The sequence below is a fragment of the Scyliorhinus torazame genome, chromosome 1, assembly GCF_047496885.1.
Source record: "Scyliorhinus torazame isolate Kashiwa2021f chromosome 1, sScyTor2.1, whole genome shotgun sequence".
Taxonomy (NCBI): Eukaryota; Metazoa; Chordata; class Chondrichthyes; order Carcharhiniformes; family Scyliorhinidae; genus Scyliorhinus; species Scyliorhinus torazame.
The window spans coordinates 256,384,158-256,408,747 of record NC_092707.1 but is presented as its reverse complement, the minus strand read 5'-3'; the positions used below and the strand labels follow the sequence as shown (position 1 = coordinate 256,408,747).

The following is a 24,590-nucleotide window of genomic DNA, read 5'->3' as shown; positions in this document are numbered from 1 at the left end:
CCGAAGGTAAGTGCAGGCACTGAGCTTTGGACGGTCTTTATATTCTCCGCAGTACAACCTGTCCCTCGCAGGTCCGGTGCTCCCTCCTGCCGAAGGTACGTGCAGGCCCTGAGCGTCGGACTGTCTTTATATGCTCCGCAGTACGTGTTCCTCGCAGGTCCGGTGCTCCCTCCTCCCAAAGGTAAGGTAGAGGTTTTGATAGAGTAGAAGCAGATAGAGTGTTTCCACTTGTAGGGAAGAATAAAATCAGAGCCCATCCATATAAGCCAAGAAATTTAATTGGAAATTCAGAAGAAACCTCTTTCCAAGGAAAGTGATGAGAATGTGAAAGATAGGGAGTCATTGAGACAAATACTATAGATGCATTTAAGGGGAAGCTAAAAAAAAAGCTTCTGGGAGATAAGCTGGTCAGAGTTAGATGAGCAAGGATGGGGGACGTTTGACTGGAGAATAAATTAAAGAGATGGGCATGCTGGACTGAATGGTCTGTTTCTATGCTGTATATATTTTAATTATCCATTCCTGGGCCTGTGTGTTGCTAACAAATAACAAAGAAAAGTACAGCACAGGAACAGGCCCATCAGCCCTCCAAGCCTGCACCGACCATGCTGCCTGTCTAAACTAAAATCTTCTACACTTCCGAGATCCGTATCCCTCTATTCCCAGCCTATTCATGTATTTGTCAAGATGCCCCTTAAACGTCACTATCGTCCCTGCTTCCACCACCTCCTCCAGCAGCGAGTTCCAGGCACCCACTATCCTCGTAAAAACGAGATAAGTTTTTTACTTGTACATCTCCTCTAACCCTTGCCCCTCGCATCTTAAACCTATGTCCCCTAGTAATTGACCCCTCTACCCTGGGAAAAAGTTTCTGACTATCCACTCTGTCTATGCCCCTCATAATTTTGTAGACCTTTATCAGGTTCCCCACTCAACCTCCTTCGTTCCAGTGAGAACAAACCAAGTTTATTCAACCTCTCCTCATAGCTAATGCCCTCCATACCAGGCAACATCCTGGTAAATCTCTTCTGCAGCCTTTCTAAAGCCTCCACATCCCTCTGGTAGTGTGGCGACCAGAATTGAACAATATACTCCAAGTGTGGCCTAATTGAGGTTCTAACAAGGTTATTATTTAATGCCCATGGTTAATTGCTCCAGAGAAAGTGATGGGGAACTGGTTTCTTGAACCGCTGCAGCCCATGTCGTCTAGGTGTTATGTGATTCTATGAAATTATATCCAATCGGGCCTAGATTTGTCAATAGACAAAAGCCAGAGAAAAAAAGGGTAATGTAACTAACAAACAGTCTTGGATTTTGTCTGGTCTGACAGCTGTTATAATGCTTTCAAATTATTTATTTTCTGACAAATCACAAATGTGAGTACAGTGCTGCAAAGACTACAAAATCCACTTCCTTAAATGCCCCCGTTCAATTGTATTTCCTTTGATGGTGTCTTCCATCTGAAGGTGCAGCAGTTTAGGAAAATGAGCTACTGTCTAACTGGATTAGTACCGTCCTCAGATATAGTGTGTTATCTTCTTTACATTTTTTTAAACAAGTAACTAAATAAATCATTCAATATATATTTTAATATGCGGATATAGTAATTGAAAGTGTCTCACCTGCTGGTACAGCAATTGGTAAAGAAACATCAGAAATAAAAAAAAATAAAATCATGCAATAGCATGAAAAGTGTAAGTTACAAACATCTGCCTGGCAAAGACTGACTGCAATTGTGAACATGTTAATCTAATCTCCAGAACAGACCACCACTGCAGTATCTCCTGACCAAATTGCAGTTCCTTGTGAAATGTCCAATGTACAGGACACATAGAAGCCCCCAAAAAGTGGCTCACTGTTATCATCGATAAATATCTTTCAACCATGTGTCGTCATCATCTTCATGGCTAGGCCCGGCAATTTCCACCTGAGATGAAATCTCATACTTTTTATTTGGAGTGCTGCCTCCAGTCTTCAAGCCAAACTTCCGTTTCAATAAATGGAATTGATCCTTGACATAGTTATAAAAGTTGTATTCGGATCGCATTCGTTGATACAGCACCTTCAGTGCTTCCGGGGAGGGTACTTGTTTCTTTACAGTGATTGTCCCATTTCCAAGTTTCCTATACTCTGCAAAGGAAGTAAAGTATTGTCAGCTGTTCTGAGAAATCAAATCTTAAATATGTCACAAGTATGAGAGTTATTACAACAAACTATTTATTCAAAAATATTTACTAATGCTCCTAGCTAAAATGCTGCAATTAAGTTTTGTAAAAGAATCCTCTAATCAACAAACGTTGCCAATTGAATTGGACTCAGATTTTCCAATTCTATTTTTAAAAAATTTAACCAAAATAGATTTCAGAACAACTTTGGAAGTCTTACATAGTTGCATTTGCATACTCTATGGTAAGACAATCAGCTAACACATAATAAACAACACTACAAAACATACACCAAGATACAATAAGGTAAAGGAATAAGGGAGAATAGAGCAATGACAGATAGGTAGGAGTGCGGCAGCAGAAGGAAAATGGAATGATAGTACCAGTGATAGGAAAGATGGAGAGTGGCAGAACGGATGAGGAATATAGCAGAGACAGAGCAAAAATGTACATTACAAGAGAGGTGTTGTGGTAGCGTGGCCCCTTTAAGGGGGTGGGTTCCATGGCCTAAGCGACCGGCTCGGAGCCAATTGCACGGAAGGGCATGAACCCCGGCCAATGGGGAGTTTGCGCTGGGTCCTGGGAGCAGGATCCTAGGCAGTGTGGAGCAGGGAGCTGACGTGTAAAAAGGTTGTGGTTTAGGGAGAGAATTCCAGAGTAGATGGCTGAAGACATGGTTGCCAATGGTGGGATGAAAGGTGGTGGATTTTGAAATAAGCAGCCTGACAGCACAGAGGCAATGGAAAGAGGCTGAAGTGAGATAGTAAAGGAATAGGGGTACTGCCATTATACACATGAAAGCTACCTGCATGTCTGTGGATTCTCCACCATGGGACAAAATGAAGATGAGGGGTTCCCAGAATAGACAGTGGTTAAGTTACTGGACCACAAAATGTGAGCTAATAATCCAGGATCCTATCATGGTAGTTGTAAATTTGCATTCAGTTAATTAAATAAATCTGAAAAGAAAGTTAGCATCAGTAATGGTGACTATGAAACTATCGGATTGTTGGAAAAACGCAACTGGTTCACTAATTCCCTTGAGGGAAGGGAATCTGCAGACCTGGCTTAAGTATGACTGCAGACCTACAGCAATGTGGTTGACTTTTAACTACCCTCTGAAATGGACTAGCATATTATGTTTCAAATCACTGACAAATAATAACACTACGAATAAAATCAGATGGACCCCTTGGCATCTACTTTGGCATCAGATTTGAACATAACAAAGGTACATTCAGCCTGGTTAATCCTTTAAAGTTGTCCAGAGAGTTATCTACAGACTAGCCAAGCAACAGCCTGACAGTCATACTCAACGAATCAATACCTTTCAGTCAACATCGCAAACTCCTGCATTACCATATCTGGATACATCCTGCCCAAAGACAGGACAAATCCACGAGAGGTGATGGCACAGCACTAAACAGTAAAGAGCAAGTCGCCTGAGAATTTTCAATATTGACTCCAGACCCCATGACGTATCATGGCATCAGGGATAACATGAGCAAGGAAATCTGCTGCTGGTTACCACTGACCGCAGAACAAGCACTGAGGGCAGCAAGGGCACAGAATATACTCTGAGTGGATGACTTCAATAGCCATCACCAAGAGTGTCTAAGTAACACCACTATTGATCTAGCTGGCCAAGTCCTGAAGGATGCTTGACAAATGGTGAGAGAACCACAAGGGAAAAAAACTCAACTCATCCTCATCAATCTACTTGTATCAGATGCATCTATCCATGACAGTATTGGTAGATTTGACTGCAGTCCTTATGGAAACAAAGTCTGATCTTCGCACTGAGGACATCCTTCATTGTGTTGTGCGGGACTACCACCGCATTAAATGGCCAGATTCAGAATAGATTTAGCAGCTCAGATCTAACTTCATAGTCCTGCATATCCCTCACTCTTCCATTATCATCAAACCAAGTGAGCAACCATGGTTTAATGCGAAGTGTAGAACAAGCTAGGAGCAGCAACTGGCATACCTGAAAATGAAATCCAACCTGGTGAATCTACAACATTAATGTTAAATAGTGGAAGCAGCATGCAACATAGAGAAGTACGCCATCCCACAGCCAAGGGATCAGATCAAAGCTGCCCTCCTGTGATGGGGTGATCAATCAAACAACTAAAAGGAGAATGCTCCAAAAACATCCCCATTCTCAATGATGGCAGAATCCTGCACGCAAATGCAAAAAACAAGGCAAAAGCATTTACAACAAACATCAGACAGAAGTGCCAAGTTGATGACCCAATTTAGCCTCTTCCTCGGTCCCCATCATTGCAGATAACAGTCATCAGCCAAGTAAATTCACTTGATTTGATATCTAGAAACAGCTGAGTGCATTAAATACAGAAAAGACTATGAGCTCAGACAACATTCCAGTTATAGTGATGAACTGAAATCTAACCGATTCTTTAGCTAACCTGCTCCAGTAGTTATAACCAGTGGCGTCACCTGCAAAGTGGAAAATTGCTCAGGTATGTACTGTCAAGAAAAAGAAGGTAAATCAAATCTGCCCAAATACTGCCTCAGCAGTTACTCTCAATCAGCAGCGAAGTGACGGAAGGGGTCATCGATAATGCTATCAAGGGGCACTCACTCACCAATTCTTAGTTGGGTTCCGGCTTGAAAATTTCTTACAGCCTTGATCCAAACATGGTGAAAGAGTTGAATTCCAGAGGTCAGATGTGAGTGACTGCCCCTGACATCAAGGCAGCATTTGAATGAGTTTGGCACCATGGAGACCTAGTAAAATTGAAGTCAATGGGATACAGGGGGAAAACTCTCCAATAGCAGGAGTCATACCTAGTATAAAGGAAGATGGTTGTGGTTGTTGGGGGCTAATTATCTCAGTTCTAGGACTTTGCTACAGGGGTTCCTTGAGCACTGTCCTAAAACCAACCATTTTCAACTGTTCTATCGATGACTCCCCTTCCATCAAAAGGTCAGTAGTAGATATATTTCCTGACGATTGCAGTGTGTTCAGTTCCATTTGCAATTCCTCAGATAATGAACCGGTCCATGCAATAAGACCTGGGCAACATCCAAATCTGGGCTGCTAAGTGACAACTAACATTTGCATGAAGTGCTAAGCAATGACCATCTCCAACAAGAGAGTTTACTCAATCCCATGGCATTACCATTATTTAATACTCCACCATCAATATCTTGGCGGTTACAACTGACCAGAAACTTAAATGGATTAGCTTGTCCAGTGTGCATATAGGTCAGAGGCTGGGTAGTCTGCAACAGTGGTACTTCCTGATTCTTCAAAGCCCTTCCACCACATACAAGGCACAGGTTTGGAGTGAGATGCAATACCCTCCATTTTTCTTGATGAGTGCTTCTTCAACCGCAGAAGGCTGTGGAGGCCAAATCACTGAGTGTCTTTAAGACAGAGCTGGATAGATTCTTGATTAATAAGGGGATCAGGAGTTATGGGGAGAAGGCAGGAGAATGGGGACGAGAAAATATCAGCCATGATTGAATGGCGGAGCAGACTCGATGGGCCGAGTGGCCTAATTCTGCTCCTATGTCTTATGGTCAACACTCAAGAGGCTTAACACCATTCAGGACAAATCATTCTGCTGAACAGCACCCCATTTACCATCTCAAACTTTCACTCCCTCCATCACTGCCACTCATTAAGGTTTCTTTGACAGCAGTTCCCAAATTTGCATCCTGTCCCAACTTGAAAGAAGAGTAGTAGGTGCAAGGGAACACCATTTCAAGCCACACAACTGACATAGAAATATATCACTCTTCCCTTAAGGTCACTGGGTCAAAATCCTGGACCTCCCTATCCAACTGAACTGTATAAGTACCTTCACCACAATGCAATAGTTTTCACTGATGATTTAGCAGCACCTTATCATGGCAAATTAGGAATGGGCAATAAATACCTTGCCAGTGACACCCACATTCAATGAATGAATTAAATTTTTTTTTTTGCAGAGACTCGAGGCAAGGGGCAGCACGGTGGCGCAGTGGGTTAGCCCTGTTGCCTCACGGTGCCGAGATCCCAGGTTCGATCCCGGCTCTGGGTCACTGTCCGTGTGGAGTTTGCACAATCTCCCCGTGTTTGCGTGGGTTTCACCCCCACAACCCAAAGATGTGCAGAGCAGGAGGATTGAACACGCTAAATTGCCCCTTAATTGGAAAAAAATGAATTGGGTACACTAAATTTATTTAAAAAAAGAAAAGAGACTCGATGTAATGGTGTGGGGGCAGAAACAGAAGTTATTACAGATGGTATTGTAGACAACGTTAAAAACTGCAGAAAGAAAAGGATAATTCTTTGGTTTGGGCCCTTTCGTTCCCTGGGGAATAGAATCTTGACTAAAGAGATACAAAACGGAGATTTTCAGAAATGATGGGAGAGTTTCTGGGAGGTGACACGCTCAAAGAGGGAGATAATTCCGGTTCGGGACAAGATTGGGAAGTTAGTGCTGGCCCCGGAGCAGATCAATAATGTTTTTAAGAAGTTTTAATAAGGATTGTTACGAAATGTTACATTTATGGAGCACATTTGACATAGTAACATGCCATAGTGCTTTGCAGGAGGGTAATCAAATAAAGTTGACAGCGTGCGCAAAAGGTAAGAAAAAGCTTGATCAAATAGTATACTTTAAGGAGCATTTTGAAGGAAAGCAGCTGAGAGATTAAGAGAGGGACTTCCAGAATGTAGGGTCGGCTGCCAATGATTGGGTGATGAAAATCAGGGGTGCAGAAGATGACAAAACTGGATGAATGCAGACTTCCTCCGACATGTACAACTGGTGGAAGTTAGAAAGATAGGGAGGGGCAAGGTCATGGAAGAATTTGACATAAGAATGAGGTGTGTGGAATTGCATGGATCACAACAATTTCAGTGACTGGGAACCATGCAGACTTTGGCTACCTCAAAACCGCTGGCCAAAACTAGCACTGGAATATTACTACACTGACAGCAAACTTTAGGCTCATTCCTCAATTTAACTGTTCTGTGAAGTCCTTTTTCCATGCAGTTGCTCTATTATAATTTGGAATTTTTAAGATTACACATGTAACAGATGCACAAAAGGAGAGACTGGATTGCTCGCGAGCCAACTATCTTGGGACACAGAAGACGACACATTGATCTTATTGTGTGAGATAGTGTTTTGAAGCTCCCACTATGGGCGGCACGGTAGCACAGTGGTTAGCACTGTTGCTTCACAGTGCCAGGGTCCCAGGTTCGATTCCCGGCTTGGGTCACTGTCTGTGCGGAGTCTGCACGTTCTCCCTGTGTCTGCGTGAGTTTCCTCCGGGTGCTCCAGTTTCCTCCCACAAGTCCCGAAAGAATTGCTGTTACGTAATTTGGACATTCTGAATTCTCCCTGTGTACCCGAACAGGCGCTGGAATGTAGCAACTAGGGGCTTTTCACAGTAACTTCATTGCAGTGTTAATGTAAGCCTACTTGTGACAATAATGATTATGTTATGTATATTAAATGAAGACCAACCCTACTACAATTCGTAGCACTCTTGCCTTTGAGTTAGAAGGTTGTGGGTTCAAGCCACGGTTCAGGTCTTAATCTGGGCTGACATTTCAATGCAATACTGAGGGAATATTGCATTGTTGGAAATGCCTTTAACACTATTTACAGAGCAGGGTTTTGGCCGATCCTCATCCCTCAACCAAGACCACCAAACTGATTAACTCATCATTTACATCTTATAGATTGCCATGTTTCCCATATAAGGACATCACAGCATTTTCTTTTGTAAAAAGCAACTCAATGGCTATCAGACGTTGAGATGTCCTGCGGATGGGAAAGGAAATATTACGGCTAGTTCTTTGTGTTCATTAAGGTTAATACAGATGTGAAAGGCCACTTGGTCAATCTACCTCATCTTCCCTGAAGGGTCTACAGTCCCTCCTGTATTAGCACGTAAATCGAGCCCAATTGGTTCCTGAGCTTTGATTGATACTTCAACCTCCAGAGACCATTTACAAAAGAACATAAGAACTAGGAGCAGGAGTAGGCCATCTGGCCCCTCGAGCCTGCTCCACCATTCAATGAGATCATGGCTGATCTTTTGTGGACTCAGCTCCACTTTCCGGCCCGAACACCATAACCCTTAATCCCTTTATTCTTCAAAAAACTATCTATCTTTATCTTAAAAACATTTAACGAAGGAGCCTCTACTGCTTCACTGGGCAAGGAATTCCATAGATTCACAACCATTTGGGTGAAGAAGATCCTCCTAAACTCAGTCCTAAATCTACTTCCCCTTATTTTGAGGCTATGCCCCCTAGTTCTGCTTTCACCCGCCAGTGGAAACAACCTGCCCGCATCTATCCTATCTATTCCCTTCATAATCTTATATGTTTCTATAAGATCCCCCCTCATCCTTCTAAATTCCAACGAGTACAGTCCCAGTCTACTCAACCTCTCCTCGTAATCCAACCCCTTCAGCTCTGGGATTAACCTATTTAATCTCCTCTGCACTCCCTCCAGTGCCAGTACGTCCTTTCTCAAGTAAGGAGACCAAAACTGAACACAATACTCCAGGTGTGGCCTCACTAACACCTTATACAATTGCAGCATGACCTCCCTAGTCTTAAACTCCATCCCTCTAGCAATGAAGGACAAAATTCCATTTGCCTTCTTAATCACCTGTTGCACCTGAAAACCAACTTTCTGCGACTCATGCACTAGCACACCCAGGTCTCTCTGCACAGCAGCATGTTTTAATATTTTATCAAATTTATTTAATATTTCAAGTATTAATCACTGTATATGTGAAGTAGTTCTTGACATCAGTCCGCGTGTCAGCTTGTCTTTTTACCCTCCATCCGTGATGGAAGAATGCTCAGGGCAAACTATTTCTACTCGACCTAGTGCCTCCTATACTTCAATAATGTGTCCTCTCATTCACCTACTTTCAAAAACTGAAGGGTCCAAGTTTTTCTAACTTTTCCTTACAACTCAGTCCTCTGACACCAGGGATCAGCCTCGTGGCCCTTCTCTGCATCGCCTCCACTGCTCAGAGGTTTCCCTTTGTGCCTTGGTAAACCGGAAATATGAAAAAGAATTAAAGGGCTGGTTAGAATGTAGAATTCTTTGCCACAAACTGCTATTGAAGCAGAATACATAAATTCCAATAAAATCCTCGGAAAAGAGGAACTTTGAAGGTTATGGGCCGGGTTGGCAGGCATTGGTGTGTAAGGACAGTAGGATTAGACTAGATGGTTCAAGGAGGCAACAACTGGTGCAGAACTGTTGGACCGAATTGTCCATTTGTATACTGGCGCAACCTCTGTTTCTTGAAATTCTAGCATGTCATCAAGACAATAAGTAGAAGTTGAGGCAATTGGCATAGATGCATTTAGAGAACACTCTAGAAAACACAAGGGAGAAAGGAATAGGAGATCATACTGTTTCGGTTAATTGAAGGAGGGGTGGAAGGAGACATGGTTTTGGGAGGGGCAGGATTGACAGCTCAATATTCCAGGTTATAGAGTGTTCAAGTAGGGAAGTGGGGGTTAAAAGAGGCGGTATCGCAATTTTGATCAAGGAGTCAATTACTGCAGTAATGAGGGAAATATCTTAAAAGGGTCTTCAATTGAGGCCATATGGGTAGAACGTAAAAACAAATTGGGAGAAATCCAATGGGTAATTAGTGGGCAGCACGGTAGCACAAGTGGATAGCACTGTGGCTTCACAGCGCCAGGGTCCCAGGTTCGATTCCCTGCTGGGTCATTGTCTGTGCGGAGTCTGCAAGTTCTCCCCGTGTCTGCATGAGTTTCCTCCGGGCGCTCCGGTTTCCTCCCACAGTCCAAAGACGTGCAGGTTAGGTGGATTGGCCATGATAAATTGCCCTTAGTGACCAAAAAGGTGAGGAGGGGGAATTGGGTTACGGGGATAGAATGGAAGTGAGGGTTTAAGTGGGTCGGTGCAGACTCAATGGGCCGAATGACCTCCTTCTGCACTGTATGTTCTATGACTATGACTAAATCACTTGCTGGGAGTCTACTATAGACCCCAAATAGTCATGGAAAGATGGAAGAGCAGATATATAGACAAATCTCAGAGATGTGTAAAAACAATAGAGTAATAATAGTAGATTTCAATTTCCCCAGTATTAACTGGGCTAGGTAAAGTGTGAAAGTGCCCAGAAGGGGTGGAATTCTGAAAATATTTCCAGCAGCGCTTTTTGAGACAGCACATTGAAAGTCCTACATTGAAAGTTACTTTACCTAATTTTCGGGAATGAAGCTGGACAGCTGGTAGAGGTGTCAGTGGGAGAGCATTTTGGTGACAGTGACCATGACTTGGTAAGATTTACGGTAGTTATGGAAAAGGACAAAGATGGACTGGAAATAAGGGGTGCGATCCAATGGCCACGCTGCGCCGGAAAAGCAGTTCATCGCGGTGCAGCGTGGCTGATAAGAGTCGGGAGACCCCGAAGCAGCGATCTACCTGGCTTGCAATGCCTTGCAGGATCCAACACGATCCTGCGAGACGTTGCAATGTAAATTCAACCCGTTGTGGTGGGATCACGTTTTGGCAAATCTGCATATTAAAGCGAGGCAGTAAACCTTACTCTAATGTGCAGATTCCCGAGGTACCGGAGGCTTTGGGATTCATCCCCTTGGTCTTGGAGACCTTGGGCGAGCGCTGTTCAGCCCTGGTACCCACAAATGGGGACCAGATGGAATGACACTCATTGGGGTCTGCAAGGGGGTCAGAAGCCTCCAACTGCATTGCATGCCTTTGGGCAGGGTGGTACCCTGGCACTGCTGGTGCCTCCTGGGCATCCTGGGAGTGTTACTGTCAGGTTGGATAAGGAAAAAAAGGGAGGCTTATGGCAAACTCAGGGGTCCCAAAACAGTGGACGTCCTAGAGTATAAAAAGTGCAGGGAGTACTGAAAAAATAAATTAGGGTATCGGGGGGGGCGGGGGGGGGGGGCATGAAAAAACACTGACAGGCATAATAAAGGAAAATCTCAAGAAACTTTAAAAGTATATTTAGGGCAAAAGCGTAACCAGGGAAAGAGTAGGGCCCATTAAGGACAAAAGTGGCAACCTGTGTGTGGTGCTGCGTTCCTTGCTGTTGGTAGTGTACATTAATGATCTAGATGCGATAATGGGGAAGTGTGATCAGTAAGTTCACAAATGGCATGAAAATTGGTGGTGTGGCAAATGGTGAGGAGGATGATATAGATCAGATGGACAGAACAGTGACAAATGGAATTTAACCCTGAAAAAAGTGTGAGGTGATGCATTTTGGGAGGACTAACAAGACAAGGGAATTTGCAATGAACGGTAAGATGCTAGGAAGTACAGAGCACCAGTGGAACCTTGGGGTGGTTGTCCAAAGATCCCTGAAGGCAGCAGGACAGATAGATAAGGTGGTTAAGAAGGCATATGTGATATTTGCCTTTATTATCCGAGGCATAGAATATAAGAGCAGGGAAGCTATGATGGAGTTGTATAAAATGCTGGTTAGGCCACAGCTGGAATGTTATGTGCAGTTCTGGTTCCACAATATAGGAAGGATGTGATTGCACTGGAGAGGGTGCAGACAAGATTCACCAGGATGTTGCCTGGGCTGGAGCTTTTCAGCTATGAAGCGAGGGTGGGATTGTTTTCCGTAGAGCAGAGAAGGCTGAGGGGGGGACCTCATCGAGGTGTTCAAAATTATGAGTGATATAGATGGGGTAAATAGGGAGAATCTTATCCCTTAGCAGAGGGGTCAATAACCAGGGGACATAGATTTAAAATAAGGGGCAGGAGATTTGGAGATTTAGAGGGGATTTAAGGAAATACTTTTTCACCCAGAGGGTGTTGGGAATCTGGAACTCGTTGCCTGAAAGGGTGGACGAGGTGGGAACCCTCACAACATTTAAGAAGCACCTAGATGAGCACTTGAAATGCCACAGCATGCAAGGCTGCGGACCAAGTGCTGGAAGATGGGATTAGAATAGATAGGTGCTTGATGGCCAACACGGACATGATGGGTTCAAGAGCCTCTTTCTGTACTGTAAATCTCCGAGACTCATGTAGAGCATAAACACCATGGGTCGATTGGGTTGAATAGCCTTTTATAGGTGTTGTACATTAAACATGTCACTGTTGTTTTCTACATTGTTAATTCTTTGACGTTTAAAGGAATGCCAGTTTAAGTAAAATATCGAAGTGCAAATAAAATGTAAATTAAAACAGTGATCTTTCTATTAAAACCCTGTTGGGTAGCTGTCAATTCACAAGTTACAAAAAACAGATAGAAAGAACTTGGGTTATGCGATCATTTGATCTACACGAACGTTTGGAAAGGTTCTAATATTAAAATACGCTGGGAGCATGTCAAACAAATTCTTATAATAATCTACAGCATATCTACGGTACTGAAGTAGCTATATTAGATTGCTAATATAAAGAACAAAAGTTGAAAGTCCACCAAAGCAGTTTGAGAATTTGACTTCAGTTTTCTGGAAACAAATGCTGTCATCAGTAAAAATGAACAAGAAGCTGGATGATTGTTGTAAAAACTCAATTGTTTCACTAATGTCTTAATAGGGAACATACTGGCCATTGTTACCAGGTCTGACCTATATGTGACACCAGTCCCACATCAATGTAGTTGACTCTTAACTGTGCTCTGAAATGACCTAGCAAGCCACTCAGTTGCATCAATAAATGCAGTCCCTAAGAATCAATTTTTTAAAATCCAACTTCCTCACTATACCTTGGCTAAATCTCATCACGAGTGTAAAATAGACCAAATCGATCCATATTACAGCAGGAGAGTGAAAAACCGAAGACACAGGATGAAACTATTTGGAGGAAGGATCAGAAGGTAGATGTGGAAACCATTTATCATCCAGGGGGTGGTAGGGACTTGGAACTCTCTGCCTGAAAGGGTGGGTAGAGGCAACACTCGACTACATTTAAAAAGCACTTGGAGGTCTATTTGGAGGAGTGCCCGGAGAGTGGCATTAGACTAGGTGGCTCATGAAGGCAACAACTGGCACTGATTTGACAGGCTGAGTGATCCATTTGTATACTGGAGCATATTCAGATTCTAGAAATGGTGTCAAAACAATAAGTAGCAGCTGAGGCAATTGGCATAGATGTGTTTGAGAAAAAGCTTGATAAAACATGAGGGAGAAAGGAATAGGAGGTTATGCTGTTTTGGTTAAATGAAGGAGGGTACTCCTATAGAGCATAAACACCATGGGTCAATTGGGCTGAATAGCTATTAAAATATTGAAGTACAAATAAAATGTAAAATGAGAGCTGTGTCCTGCAGGGGTGCGGACATGGTGCAGGAAGGTGGGTTCAGGCTGGGTGCTCCTCAACTAGCACTGACATCACGGGCCAAATGACCTCAGTCTGTGTTGCAACTTTTCGGCAATTCAAAATGCAATGATTGATGACCTTGCTAGTTATGCAGGAGAAATGCTGTGTCTGGAGGTTGTACATGGTTGGGAGGGGTGGGTTGGGGATGACAGGGATTGGAGACAATTAACAATTTGTGGAAAACAAAGGCAGAGCTAAGGACGATCTAGGTGTTTTCAGGCATCAAAGGTGTCGTGTTGAATGGAAGGCCCCTGCAGACAAAGTTAGAGAGCGAGTTTGTGAGTGGGGTTAGGATGGTTTCTTTCAGAACCGATTGGCGAGGGGCAAGGAATTGTGGCAGGGAGTGGTCAGAGATTACTATGACTGACAGTTAAGTCCTCGAGTCCTTGGAGACCACAAGCAAGGCAAATGACTGGCTGTGGAAGATGTTGTGTGCAGTGTGGTAGCATTCATGATAAGGTTCTGTTTATTAATGACTGGTAACTGCATACATATCTCCAATATAAGGTCTAAGCTATGAACTGTCTCCCTGCCTGCCACTACACACATTTCTGTCTAGTACAAGACTGCACTCTAGACTCGAGTTCCTTTACATCACACTGTAGATGGCACTGTACCCAGTCCCATGTTAATCTTTTCTATGTTAGATCCTTATACTGCATCTCCTCCCCACCCCACTCCCAGTCATTACTCAACATATTTATAAAGCCTTTGTGTTTACTCAACATACTTTCATTACTTCTACCAACCCCACATCTTGTTTCTACAAGGTTATCATTTCGGTGTTTTCAGTCTGTTTCAAGTGTTTTATTCCTGGGAGCAACATCCCACTGTTTCTATCAGTTCTCGTTTTCCTTATCATAGTTCCTCTCTACACTGATCAGTTTTTTCTTAGCAGAGCATAATTCAAGCACACATTTTGTAATTGCACTTCTGCCAATTGTTTGAGACTCTTTGCACTCCTTTGTGAGAACTTCACAGTCTAGGTTCTTGATTTCCATTTCAACCATTTCATTTCTCAGCGATTCAATGGTTCTCAGGAATCTTGGGGTATCTGGCGTTTTTCCTTATTGTTCCATGTTCTTCAGCTCCAAATCTACATTTTCTAATCTTGCTTTTGTCTTTTATCCATCTGCAGTTTGGAACACATACTTTTGTTGTCATCAGTGGCTCAGTACTGCCACCTGCTTTGCAGCTCAGGTATTACTTTGGGATTTTCAAACAGATTTATTTTCAAGACTTCTGGAATGCTCTCTGGTGCCATTTGCTTCAGAATTGTCTTTTTCTCTTTCGTAGCTTTGTCAGGAGTTTTCTATCCCTCTCTTTAAGCAGTGTACCCCACAGTTTGAAGGTTCAAATATTTGTTGAATGCTTTTAATATTTCAAAGCTGGGATACATCAATACACTTCATTAAGTCATAGAATCTCTTCAGTGCAGGGGGCCATTCAGTCCTTGAGTCTACACAAACCCTCTGAAATAGTATCCTACCTAAACACAAACCTCTGTCCCATTCCCTTTACCCCACCTAACCTTTGGACATTAAGGGGCAATTTAGTGTGATCAATCCACCTAAACTGCACATCTTTGGACTGTGGGAGGGATGCACGAAGCAAACCTGCAAACTCCACCCAAATAGTCATCCGAGGTCGGAATCGAACCCGAGTCCCTGGCACTGTGAGGCAGCAGTGCTAACCATTGTGCCACCCTCAAATTTACTTCAACAGTAAGGTCATGAAATGAGTATAAAAATTAATCCTGACTTCCTACTTAGACCTTCTGTACTCTGTACTAAAGCATTTACTTCACCAGAATGCCCAATTCTGCGTCAGGTTTGGTTCATATGCATGAGTCCAAATTGGTCTGGTGAGGTAGATTTTTGATCCATGATCCTTCCATCACTTTGCTGATAATGGAGAGTAGACTGATAGGGCGGTATTTGGCTGGGTTGGATTTGTCCTGTTTCTTGTGTATAGGACACACCTGGGCAGTCAGCTATGATAACCTTGTTAAAGTGACAAAAAACATTAGAGTCATAGAATTATTACAGCAAATGAGACAACCATATGGCCCGAGTCCACACTGGCTCTCTGTACAGCAATCCTGTCAGTTTCATTTCCCTCCTGTAACCCCGCAAGTTATTTCCCTCAGGTGCCCATCCAATTTCTTTTGAAATCATTGATTGCCTCTGTTTCTTTCTTAAAAAAATTTTTTTTAGAGTACCCAATTCACTTTTTCCAATTAAGGGGCAGTTTAGCGTGGCCAATCCACCTACCCTGCACATCTTTAGGTTGTGGGGATGAAACCCAAACACGGGGAGAATGTGCAAACTCCACACGGATAGTGACCCAGAGCCAGGATCAAACCTGGGAGCTCGGTGCCGTGAGGCACCAATGCTAACCACTGCGCCACCCTGCTGCCCTAATTGTCTGTTTCTATCACCCTCATAATTGATAAGTTCCAGTTCATTATTACTCAATGAGTAAAACAAAATCCTCCTCACATCTGCCCTGTATCTCTTGCCTTAAATCTGTATCCTTTAGTCCTTGTACCATAAGCTAATGGGAACAACTTTTCTTTGTTTGTCTTATCTAAACCCTTCATAATCTTGTACACCTATATCAAATCTCCCTTTTACCTCCTCTGCTCTAAGGGAAACACCCCCAGGTTCTCCAACCTAATCTTGTGGCTAAAATTTCTCATCCCTGGAACCAATCTGATATATCTCCTCTGCATCCTCTCAAGGACCTTCACACCTTTACTGGTAGCTAGAACTGTAGGCAATACTTTTAATTATGCCCTAAACAGAGCTTCATAAAGTTTCAACATAACGTCTCTACCTTTGTACTCAAGACCTCTATTTATGAAGTCCACAATCCCACATGCTTTGTAACTGCTCTCTCATATGTGCTGCCACTTTCAAGGATTTGTGCACACAAATTCCCAGGTCATTTGTTCCTGCAAACTCTCTGGAACTCTTAAGTCTATATTGTTTCGCCATATCCCTGCTGCCAAAAAGCGCCACCTCACACTTGTCCGTATTAAATTCCATCTGCCATTTGTCTGCCCTTTACGTTAGCCTATCCATGCCCTGCGCGGTCAATTAGTATCATTCTCACTATTTGCCATACCTTCATATCTGGAATCAAGGGCAAATTTTGAACCTTTACTCTGTGTTCTAATATCCAAATCATTGTGGCTCTAGCACTGACCCTTGGGTAACATCACTGCCTATCATCCTCTAGTCTGAAAATCAAATACTTACCACGACTTGCTGTAATCCGTCTTTAAGTCTATTTTTTTTATTCAAGCGGACACTAACCCGCCTCTGATCTGCGAGCCTCAATTTTGTTAACCAGCCTTTGTGGTTCTTTTTCAAAAGCTTTATACTAATCCATACAGTCAACATGCACTACATTCCTCTTATCAATCTTCTGTTACCTTTTCATCAAAAAAATCAATTGGATTAGTTCAGCGCACTCTGCCTTTCACAAGTCTGCGCTCTCTCTCCTTAATGAACCCAAATTTTTTCAGGGCCCCTTTAATTCCTCCCTTTATTATTGTTTTTAAAACTTTACCCACCGTTGATGTTAAACCAACTGGCCTTTATGAACTAGTAACGTTCTTGCATTCTTTCTTGAATAGGGATACTACATTTGCCACTTTCCAATCCTCTGACACTTCTCCCATATCTAGGGAAGACTAGAAAATTATGGCACGCAATTCTGCTATCTCTATCCTCATTTTCTAAAGCAACCTGTAATACAAGCCACCTGGACCACTCTAAGCATTTTGTCAGCATTCCCTTCCTCAGTGAACACCAACACAAAGTGCTCATTAAATATTCAAGACTTTCCCTGTACTAAGCATATTTATATTGTTACAATCCCAGTTGATGTTATAACTGGATGGGAATATCTCAGAATTGAACCCTGGTTCAAAATACTGTAACCGTTACCTTTTTTTGGAAAACATGGAGGACAGAGTTACAGGACTGCAGATAATTTTAACAAGAAAAGAAATGTAAACATTATAAGTTAGATTTTGATAAAATATTCATTTACTCCCCCATAGCTTCACAAATATACACAAATTTCAATGTTAACGTGGATTATAAAGTATATCTTAAACTACAATGGTCTCGGTAACGTGAATATCTGTGGATTTCTCCTCAAAATCCCACCAGCTGATTATTATACCATGTGCCATCTTGTCTCGATGAACTGTGGCTTCCACACGAGTGAGTTCAAATTCCACTTTCAAAAAGACACACTTTAAAATTTTCTTTTAAACAGTGCTTTCACAGTTGTTTGTATTGCAAAAGTCCAGCCCAGGTTTTTCAAACTATGCTTTCAAACAAAGCTTCCGCTCCACTTTTAGCAAGGAATCCGGCATCCAGTTTTACAACTCCTCCTTCAGGAATGCTTTGTCTTCACTGTTGTACCAATTGTTCATAATTGCGTTAACTTTCTGTTAAGACTCGGTTAAGATGGCACCAAACTTTTGATTTACCTCTGAAATCTTCTTGTCCACTTTAAATCTGGTTACTGCAGTTCTCTCTTTAACTCAGAAGACTTTGTGCTTTTCCCTTGAATTCCCCAGAACAATACTTTGTTCAACTTCTGAATCTCTGTTCTCCAAGTTCCATCTTTCTGAGACATTCTTTCTGTCCCAATTCCCTGGACTTTATCTGGTTCTTAGGGAAGTCTGTCTCTTTGTGCCCTCCTGTTCCTTGTCCAGCCTGAATTTTCCTGTCAGAGTTGACAGATGTTTACTCCCTGGTGTCTTATCTCTCACTGCCAACGTATTCAGTTAAAACTAAATTCAAAAAGCCTTTCTACCTAAAGAGGGCCCACAGTTGCTAAGCAATGGTCACATACTGCTGCTTAGCTTATTTAATTTTCATGTCACAACCCTCTTTAAGCACCATAGAAGCACAGTTTGAATTGAACAAACCCCAACACGTGCAAACACATTTGTCCAACATGAATCTAGCTATAGGTTTTACTCTTCCAGGCACAGAAACATTAAATTAAACCCACTTAAAGTTTACCAATAAATATAAATCCCTTAAAACTACCTTTGTGTTCCTAACAATATTTCTGTCCCTAATAGGCCCTAGCCGCCTCATACTACCCTCTTACTATTTACAAGCTGGTATAAGATATTTGGTTTCCCTTTTATTTCAAGTGTCCCTTTATTCTCATTTTCCCTCTTTGCCAGTCTTATTTTCCTCTTCACTTCCCCTCTCAACTGACTACATATTTGTCCTAGTTCTTACATGGAGAATTCACCTGACATGCATCGAACACCCATTTTTTGTATTCTCTATCTCCTACACCGTCCAAGGAGCTCTGGGTTTTGCTTCCCTGCCATTGTTGGAATGTACCTAGCCTGTCCTTGAAACATTTCCTCCTTAAAGATCACCCATGGGTTCTGTCACTGTTTCTCCTTTCAGTTTTTGCTTCCATTTTACCCTGGCACGATCTTGTCTTGTTCCAGATAAGTTAGCCCTCTTCCGATTTAGAAATTCTTTGTTCCTGGCACGACTTCATTCCTAATCTAAACCGTCCGATACGATAATCACTCTTACCCAAGTGCTTCCCCACAGACACTTGGCCCATCTCATTCCCCAACACCTGATCCAGCAATGTTTCTTTCCTTCTCTTGAACAGGTTTCAGAAATTCCTCTGCTCCCTATACTTTACTCTAACGTTATCTCATTCAAGTCCTCCATTCTACAGTTCTTATGCATTTCTGTGATTTCCCTGTAGATTTGCTAGTCTCGCTCTCACAATTTGGAAGTCTATAGAATACCCCTAGTAGCACAATCATATCCTTTTTGCTTGTCCACTCTACCCAAATGGATTCTGTGCTAGTGCCCCTCAATGACATCTTCTCTTTCCAACATTACGTCATTCCTACTCAGTACTGCTACCCACCTCCCTTCCTTCCCTCTTTATCTTTTCTGGACACTTTGTATCTGTGAATATTAAGTGCTCGGTCCTCACCATTTTAAGCCATGTTTCGATAGTTACCACATCATATTCCCCACAAGGCTCAGTGCTTGTAGCTCACCAACCTCATTCACCACATTGTGTGCATTCACATACATGCATTCTAAAGCTGTATTTGAATACCATGTTATTGTTCTTAGTCTGCCCCGATCTAATATGTCACTGCTTCAAAGAACAAAGAACAGCACAGGAACAGACCCCTCGGCCCTCCAAGCCTGCGCCGACCATGCTTCCCGTCTAAACGAAAATCTTCTACACTTCCTGGGTCTGTATCCCTCTATTCCCATCCTATTCATGTATTTGTCAAGACGCCCCTTAAACGTCACTATCATTCCTGCTTCCACCACCTCCTCCGGCAGTGAGTTCCAGGCACCCACTACCCTCTGTGTAAAAAAAACTTGCCTCATACATCTCCTCTAAACCTTGCCCCGTGCACCTTAAACCTATGCCGCCTAGTAATTGACCCCTCTACCCTGGGGAAAAGCCTCTGACTATCCACTCTGTCTATGCCCCTCATAATTTTGTAGACCTCTATCAGGTCGCCCCTCAACCTCCTTTTTTTCAGTGAGAACAAACCGAGTTTATTCAACCGCTCCTCTTAGCCAATGCCCTCCATACCAGGCAACATCCTGGTAAATCTCTTCTGCACCCTCTCTAAAGACTCCACATCCTTCTGGTAGTATGGTGACCAGAATTGAACACTATACTCCAAGTGTGGCCTAACTAAGGTCCTGTACAGCTGCAACATGACTTGCCAATTCTTATACTCAATGCCCTGGCCAATGAAGGCAAGCATGCCGTATGCCTTCTTGACTACCTTTCTCCACCTGTGTTGCCCCTTTCAGTGACCTGTGGACCTGTACACCTAGATCTCTCTGACTGTCAATACTCTTGAGGGTTCTACAATTTTTTTTTCTTTTCCTTTTCTACTATTATCCAACATACTCAATTTAAGCACCCTTTGCTCCTTTTATATCTAGGTGTCCAACACCCTACACTTTAGACTAAATCCTCCCCAATCACACTAATTAACAGCCCGCAAGGACATTGGTCCCAGTCCTGTTGAGGTGCAATTTGTCCTTTTTTTTTTTTTAAATAGGTGCCCAATGCCCCAAAAGTGGTCCCAATGCTCCAAGAATTGGAAGCTCTCTCTCCTGCACCATGATTCGGGACATGCCCTCCCTATTATCCTACTGATACTCACGCTAGTGCATTGCTCCCTTTGAGGTCCTACTCCTTCCTAACACTTAATAATAACCTTTTATTATCACAAGTATGAAGTTACTGTGAAAAGCCCCTAGTTGCCACATTCCGGCGCCTGTTCAGGTAAGCTGGTACGGGAATTGAACCTGCGCTGCTGGCCTTGTTCTGCATCACAAACCAGCTGCCTAGCCCACTGAGCTAAACCAGCCATAATTGGAGGTCTGATCATAGAATCTCAATATTTGCCTTTTGGATGCTGTTGGTACCGATATATCCCACCATATCTGGGTCTCTCTGTAGAATATTCTGCACCCTGGCCATGAAACCCTTTACCTTGGCACCAGAGAGGCAAAACACCAGGTGGGGCTCATGATGGTGGTTACAGAAATGCTCGTCTAACCTTTTTTAAAAAATCTTTTTATTCTCCTAATTTTCATCAATAAACAAGTAAAAAAAACAAAAAAAATACAGTAACAATCCCCCACACATAAACCACCCCTCACTCAATATATGGACCAAAACATCCACCCCTAAATTCCAGGTTACAAAACCCCCACAAATTAACAATCCGTAAACAGTGTAACCAAAAACAACAATACCGCCAACTCCCCCTTCCCCCCTCCCTAATGTTCAACGGCAAACAATTCTCGGAAGTGCATAATAAACAGCCCCCATAATTGTGAAACCCTTCCTTCATCCCCTTCAGCTGAAACTTCACCTTCCTGTGGTTCAAAGAAATTCAAGTAGGTCCCCCCCCACCAAGCCGTGTCACAGGATGGAGAGGCTGAATTCCACCCAACAGGACCTGCCTCCGGGCAATCAGCGAGGCGAAAGCTAACATCTGCCCCCGCACCTGCCCGTCGGTCTGACCCCCGAAAAAGGCTTGTAGGGGCCCTGGTTCCAAGTTCATGAGCATTAGCCCCAAGATGACCCTGGAAAACCACCCAACAAACCCCTCATAATCCACGTAACTATCCTAACCGGGGGTCTCTCACTCCCCCCTCCCCTCCTATCCATCACCTCATAACTCCAGGCCCGCCCCGTCCATTGTTACCATCGAACCCCCCCCGCCCCCCCCCCCCCCCCCGCCCCAGAATCCTTCCATCCACTTCCTCTCAAAAACACCTCACCCAGTATCGGTCCCCCTCCCCCAACTTTTCACACCTCCTAGGCCCATTGAAACCTGTTCTACCAGGCTCGGATGACCACAGCCCCTCCCCCCACCACACTCCCATTCACCAGCCAGCTTGAGCTAGCCAGTGTGGAGGCCCCTGCCCAGGCCTCACTCCCCTCCAATCCCTTCCTCCCTGCCCGGTCCCAGGAAAACAAAGACATCCTCTTCAACACACAACCCCAGTGTAAACACACAAACCCCGAAGAACTATCATTGCAAAATAAAATCCTACCTTGTCCAAATAGGCAACGTCAACTCATTTAGCACACATAACAACATGCAGTGAAAAATAGAGCTATATAAACTCCTCCACTCCCCTACCCTCAGTCCCAAGACCAATCCTCAGTCCCATTTCTCACTTCTGTCCCAGTCCTTCTTCTTCTATCGTCTCAAAATAAAAGTCTTTGGAGTTGTAGGTCACCTTCAACTTAGCTGGGTACACTACGCCGAACCGAACCCTGCTGTTATACAGTGCCGTCTTCACGCGGCCGAAGGCCGCCCGCCTCCTCCACAGAAAAGTCCTGGTATATACGTATACCAGTTCCAGCCCACTGCACCTCCCGCTTCTGCTTTGCCCAATGCAGGACCTTCTCCTTCACGCGGTACCTATGGAAACGAATAATCACTGCCCTTGGCGGCTCATTCGCCTTTGGTTTTGGTCTCCACGCCCTATGAACCCGATCCAGTTCGTACCGAGAAGGGTCTTCCCCCTCCCCCAACAGCTCCACCAACATCTTGGCAAAATACTCTGTCGGCCTCGGACCCTCCACCCCTTCGGGCAGGCCCACGATCCTCAGATGTTGCCACCTTGATCTGTTTTCCAGGTCCTCCACTTGGCTCGCAGACCATTGTTGGGCTCCATCACCCTCTGCAGCTCCTCACCCATTGAGGTGAGTTAATCACTGTGTTGCGACAAGGCCTCTTCCACTCCCTTCAGTATCTCGCCCTGCTCTCGCAATTTAGCTGATGCTCTCGACACTACTGCCTTCACCGGGGCAATCACCTCCTTCACCAGCATCTTCAATATTGCCATCATCTCCTTCCTCAAACCTCTTTTGGGTTTTGGACATCTTTCTTCGTTATGTCTTCTGTTGCTCGTTTTGATCCCAACAGCGTCGCCAATACTGTTGCTGATATTAATGATAATGTTGGTGAACCACAAGCCTTCCCTTATATCGATCAAATGACCACATAACCAGTTAGTTAGTTCAAAAGATGGTTTATTTACATACACAAGAGTTACCTCGACATGCAAACACAATATCTACTACGAGTTAAACTACACATATCAGCTACAATAACCTATACTTAACTTCAGGGCGACCAGCACTGTGCAAATGGATACAACCTTTATCTGGATTTCACCATGCTGGTTCGAAGATACTGGCTCTGTCTCTGCTGGGCTCATCCGTCAGGTAGCGATCGTTGGTCTTGAACTTGGCTGGCTGTTCCTGCTACAGTTGGTTGGTACAGGCCGGATCCAAAAGAGACAGAACACATGGCTGTGTCCTCTTTTATCCCTCTGGGATTTCGCGCTCTTTGGAGCGGTCCTTAACCTTGGACCCAATAGTTCGACAGGGCTCTGATCACGGTCTTCAATTTCGGCCAATAAAGGGTGGGTGCCTTGGTAGCTGGGCGGGTTCTTAGCGGTCATTAACCTTGGCAGTTGGGCTTTCTGAGTAAAGGGAGTGGCGCCGATCAGTCTGTGGCTCTACCGGTTGCTTGATTGGAGTTCTATTGTCCTGGGAAAATGGGCCATTAAAATGCAAACGAGCAGGGGTTTCGATCAGGTCCAGTTACCTGTGTTTCAAATACACATGGGCTCTGTATCTGTCTGAGTCCTGGGTTGGCCATAATTCCCATGGTCCTTTGCAGGTGGCCATCTTAGATGGCTATACTTCCTGCACTTATTTCACCAGAAATTGCCCCTGGGACCGGGCATTAAATTCTAAAAAATCAAGTCTCGAGCAGGTGCCATCCAATGTGCGACCTCCTCCTACATGCCGCCACCGGAAGTCCCCTGTCTAACCTCCTAACTACGGAATCTCTGTTAATGACCATATTTCTACCTAATGCTGTTCCCCTGTGCAGTCCCTTGCTTATCAATGCCATGGTCTGGACTGCATTTCAAGTTTGTCGTCACTCCCAGCAGTCGCCAGTGCTGGGTACTGGTTGAGAGCGGCACACACCCCGAAGACTCTGAAGTTCCTGCCTCTCACAGAATAAGAGAAGCAAGAAATAAAAATCTCTACAAAAGATAAAAATTATATTATTAAAGTTATGAGAATTGATAGAAGCAGCCAGTTCTAAACTTGATTTGGTTTTGGATACTTTAAAGGCTTCATTGATTACAGAGCTTCAGTTGGTCTCGCTACGGCTAGGCAAAAGCAGCACTCCTCCAATCCTATAGTATATGAACAAAAATTAAGCTAGGTTTGTTTACATTCATTACAATATTTATATGAAGTTGGCTAGAGTGTTGTACTCTGGTTAAAAGGCCTACTGAGAAATTATGCTCAACTTTAATGTGAGACGGTTCCGGCTATCTGAATCTACAGAAATAACAACTTGCATTTAACTTGCACCTTTCTTTTTAAAAAAAAATATATTTTATTAAAATTTTTCAAACAAAAATGTTTCCGTTTTTACAACTCAACAAGGGATTATACATTAACTGGTAAATAACATTATTTA

The 24,590-nt window shown here is 43.5% G+C and overlaps 1 protein-coding gene across 1 annotated transcript in view; it reads right to left on the bottom strand.

Annotated features, from left to right (window-relative positions):
- Positions 1 to 1,570: 1,570 nt before the first annotated feature.
- The window catches only part of usta (uronyl 2-sulfotransferase a), a 150,211-nt gene continuing 127,191 nt past the window's right edge, over positions 1,571 to 24,590 (bottom strand). The window contains exon 8 of the mRNA XM_072504851.1: positions 1,571 to 2,130. Coding sequence (XP_072360952.1) covers positions 1,862 to 2,130 — 269 coding nt within the window. The 3' untranslated portion in view covers positions 1,571 to 1,861. The remainder of the gene's footprint in view (positions 2,131 to 24,590) is intronic.